Consider the following 4204-nt stretch of genomic DNA (forward strand, 5'->3'; position numbering starts at 1 on the left):
TAATTTACCCATAATCAAAACTTTATTGAAAAACTGACACCAAAATAGGAGAGTGCTGCTGTATACCTTACAAAATTAAATGTAATTACATTATCTTGGTAGATTAACTGGAATTACTGAACTGATAAGGCTTTCTGCGATAGAACACAAATTTAAGAAGTTGTGTGGATCATTAGTGTTGCTTCCTTCTAAATGAACAGCCTGCAAAAGAATCACAAGAGCATATTAAACACAAGTCTGTTCTATCTCTGGTATAGAGTTTTAAGGATAAAAAGTACTTTTTACATAAAAACTTAGCTTTTAGAAATTTTAGATTAAATACTCATTAAGTCCTCTCCATGAGTTAAAACTTTAATGCAAGCTGTCAGAAGATGCAAACTTAATTTTTAAGAACTATTCTGAATTCTTTTCTCCATAAAATAATTTTTGTTAAAAATCATCTCAGATCTTTTAGGAAAACTCTGGTACATATGTACCCTTTTAATCATCTGTCAGCACGTGGGCACAAATTCTAAGATCATGGCACGGTATGCAGGTTTTGGCAATCTTGCAAGTACATTTTTAAGCAGAATACTGCACTTAAATATTGTGCTGACTTCAAAGTTAGATCTCACCAGGTCATACTAACTAGATCTTGGATTTGTTACCAATTCACTTATAACTCTTCCAGTGAGAATAACATGGAATTTACCATGTTACCAAAAATATCACAGGCTAATTTTAAATATCATTATTGAATTGTAAATCTCTAAGTACTACTATGGAAAATTATATACGTATGTATTATTTCTTCTCACTGCAGAAAAGTGAAAGAATTAAAAATGCGACTGTCTTAATCATGAGTTGCTCATAGAAATCAAACCTCTAACATATTAAATATAGTTATCTGTTGCTTAGCTAGCAATGATAAAAGCTATCTTAAATCATATGTACCAAATACATAGGAGACAAAATATTTACATGTATTTATTCTTTTACTCTATTCTGATTTATGTCTAATATTCCAAGTTAAGCAAATTGACTAAATATAATACAACAAAATTAGATGTTCTAAACTAAGACAAATAACAGATTATGGAATTCTTTGCAAGGTCAAGAGTACAAACTTATCTAATTTAAAAGGGCACTCTTTACTAAAAAGAGCACACAATGAAAGATAAAAATTATTTTGGTAATTATGCATCTATGATTTCTTTTAAGCTGATTTTTGTAAAAAGACTCTAAAATCATAAAATCTCATCACTGGGTTAGAAAATGCCAAATGATTTACCTTCTGTGAGTCTGGCCTTTCCTCCTGTTGGCTGGCACAGCACTGTTGAACAGCCTACACAAAGCACTACTGTCTGAGCATGGCTGAAAACCGTGGTAATCTTGTAGCAACCTAAAAAAGGGCAATGTTAGAAGTGAAAAGCAGAAGAAAACACAGCACCTGTTGAATGTATTTCTAGTAGAGACCTTGTAAAAGATTAGGAACTTCAGTGCTGTGCAAACCACATCGGTAACAAACTTTTCTAGTAGCCACGTTAAAAACAAGTGATGAAATTAATAATATAATCTATGGAAGTCTGTATTTCCAAAATAATATCACTGCAACGTGTACTCAAAGCCTTTTTTTTCCCTATACTATATCTTCAAAATCTGGTGTGTATTTCACACTTTAATGATACAGCATGAAACAAGAAGAAAAGATTCAGCATAGTGACTACAGTTAATAATACCATACTGAATATTTGAAAGTTACTACTAAAACAGTATATCTGAAAAGTTATCACAAGAAAAAATACTATAACTATGTATGGTGATGGGTATTAATTAGACTTATTGTGATCATTTCCCAGTATATACAAATATGGAATCATGACATCATACACTTGAAACTATGTTTTATGTCAGTTATACCTCAAGAAAAAAAAGAATGAAAAAGAATTTTTCCATTCTGACTAGCCACATGTCAAGTGCTCACTAGCTACATATGCCTAATGGCCACCATACTGGATCCCACAGCTTTACAATGAAGAACCAATATACTTTTCATTGAACCATGAAAAAGAAAACTTACCATCTGAGCAAGCTTAAAGACTTAATAAGTTCTATGCCATGTCCCTTGTGGAAATCCCATCTTCACAAACCCCTACCCAAATGTTTCTGAAGTGGTTTATTATGAAAATAACCCTATGACATTCCAATTCTGTAATCCCACTTCTACTCCAACAGAGGGTCCTAATATCTAAATGTACACAACAGACTATGAGCAGTCCTTATAGAAATTCTATAAGTAGTCCTTTAGAGAAATTTTCCTTAGGAAAGGAATTAAAGTTTGAAATTTCACCTGGACATTTTACATCCATGAAGTAAGAATTTGGACTTTGAACCAGCCGTTTCTTTTTATGTTTCTTCTTTTCCTCGTCCAAGGAAGGATGCAGTAAATCTCTAGCTAACTGAATAAGAAAAAAAAAAACAGTATGAGTACTAGAATGACACCACAACTCCGGCAGATTTAACCATATGTAAAATATACATGCAAAAACAGGAATAACAGTCATACTCAGCACAGACAACACTTTAGTTTTTGTTTTTTAAGCCTGTTAACTTTCATCAACACTTTTTATAATGCTTGCGTTCTCTTAAGTCCCAGTTAAGGGGCTTTACAAAGATCCGGAAACAGATGGTAAGGTTAACTCCGTTCTTCGTAACTAATAACAGTCGCCAGAGAAAATAAAACTGTGGTGCTAATAATGATCCTGACCCTGGTGGACCCGCTGAGAAAAGAAACTGCTGAGGTAGACCCGGAGAATGTCAACAGCGAGGTGATTTCTGCCCCCTGGGTTCAACGTCTGATCTGACAAGAACTCTTAAGTGGCTGACGCTTGACTGTCCCTGATAGAGTTAATTTGTATGGCAACTTCGAAGACAGTTTTTAAAAAGGAAACAAGCATAAACATCGCTTCCGAGAGGAGACAGAGGGGGGCAAGAGCCACAAAAATAAAGGAAAGCAAGAAGACATAAACGATCATAGCCTCGCGGGTGCCCACTGAAACTAAGGAGGGCTGAGTAAGGTACGCAGGGAGCAGTCCCCTGCCAACCAGCAACTCCCGACTGCAGCCCAGGGCGGCGCCGGGCTTCCAGTTCCACGCCCTGGCAGGGCCCGGCTCGCCGCGCCGCCCGGGCAAGTCCCAACAAGTCCGCCACGCGCGAAAGAGCCTTGCCATCCGAGGCGCCGAACGGCGTTCAGGGGAGTCCCGGGGCCCAGCGGAGCCATGGATCAAGCCTGTCCTCGGGGCCCCTCGGGCGACAGAGAAGGCCGACACAAACGCGAAGCTCGAAAGTAAACAACTCACAGGCATGTTGATCCTTTCGCAAGCCCAGCCCGTGCAGATCTCTAAGGCGACAACCCCAGCGAGCAGCACGCGACGAAGCGCGCGGCGTCAACTTCCGGGATAGAGGAAGCTAGGAGGAGCGAAGCGGCGGGCTCGTCCACTCTAGGCGCACCTCTCGGTGGTAGGGGGCTGGCTCAGGCCCGGATCCGCGAGTGCTGGGAGAGGGGAGGTGCTGAGGCGAGCGCCCAGCCGACACCGCAAAGCCCAGGATTCTAACGCGCTCCAGGGCTAGGGCCCCCTGCCGCAGGTCTCTGCTCTGGGCCCAGGAGTGCTTAGGGTCGAGCTCAGGCTGCTCACTCTCGTCTGGGAAGCCGCCTCGGGCTTCGGGAGCGGACCAGGGTGGGCATGCTGGGTCCTGTCAGCGGTCCCGCCGGCAAGACACACTCCGCTCTCCGCCACTCAGCTGGCAGGCACATGGGCGATGCCTATGTTCTTTTATATATTAAAAACAGTATTATTAATTAAAACCATTAACACGTGCCAGGTGAAAGAGGCTCCTTTACTTGTGCATCCGGCTCCAAATTACTGTTTATTAAGTTCTTTGTGGGGTGTGGCTGTGCTTTGGGTTTGCTTGGCCTTGAAAAAGTTCTTAAGAAGCACCTATTTGCTGCTTAGTTCACTGTGTGGCTCCTTCCTGTCCTCCGTGGGTCGCACTTTCCAGAGTGGACAGCTCGGACTTGAAAAAACAGCGAGTGTCACCGATGGCCAGACTTGAAATATTTTTCATGAAGACCACCATCCTGGAGATTGAGCGAGTGTTGTCAAAAGCTAAAAAATACTTGATCAGAAAATTGTCCTAGGTAGACGTTCTCGATCAGCTCTTATTT

General features: G+C 40.8%; 1 protein-coding gene across 1 annotated transcript; it reads right to left on the reverse strand.

Annotated features, from left to right (window-relative positions):
- RPS27L (ribosomal protein S27 like) lies at positions 1 to 3480 on the reverse strand. Its single transcript, XM_005685681.3, has 4 exons — positions 3339 to 3480; positions 2330 to 2438; positions 1271 to 1381; positions 1 to 201 (listed from the first exon to the last, which is right to left on the reverse strand). Exons 1-4 carry the CDS (start codon positions 3342 to 3344, stop codon positions 173 to 175), a joined length of 255 nt encoding a protein of 84 aa, XP_005685738.1. The 5' UTR covers positions 3345 to 3480; the 3' UTR covers positions 1 to 172.

This window comes from Capra hircus, chromosome 10 (genome assembly GCF_001704415.2).
Source record: "Capra hircus breed San Clemente chromosome 10, ASM170441v1, whole genome shotgun sequence".
Taxonomy (NCBI): domain Eukaryota; kingdom Metazoa; phylum Chordata; class Mammalia; order Artiodactyla; family Bovidae; genus Capra; species Capra hircus.

What these genes read in the sequence shown, in the direction of transcription:
- RPS27L (XM_005685681.3), bottom strand. An exon ending in CATGGATGTAAAATGTCCAG is followed by an intron (nt 1,382 to 2,329) that starts GTGAAATTTCAA and finishes GCCCTTTTTTAG; the next exon opens with GTTGCTACAAGATTACCACG. An exon ending in AAAGGCCAGACTCACAGAAG is followed by an intron (nt 202 to 1,270) that starts GTAAATCATTTG and finishes ATTCTTTTGCAG; the next exon opens with GCTGTTCATTTAGAAGGAAG.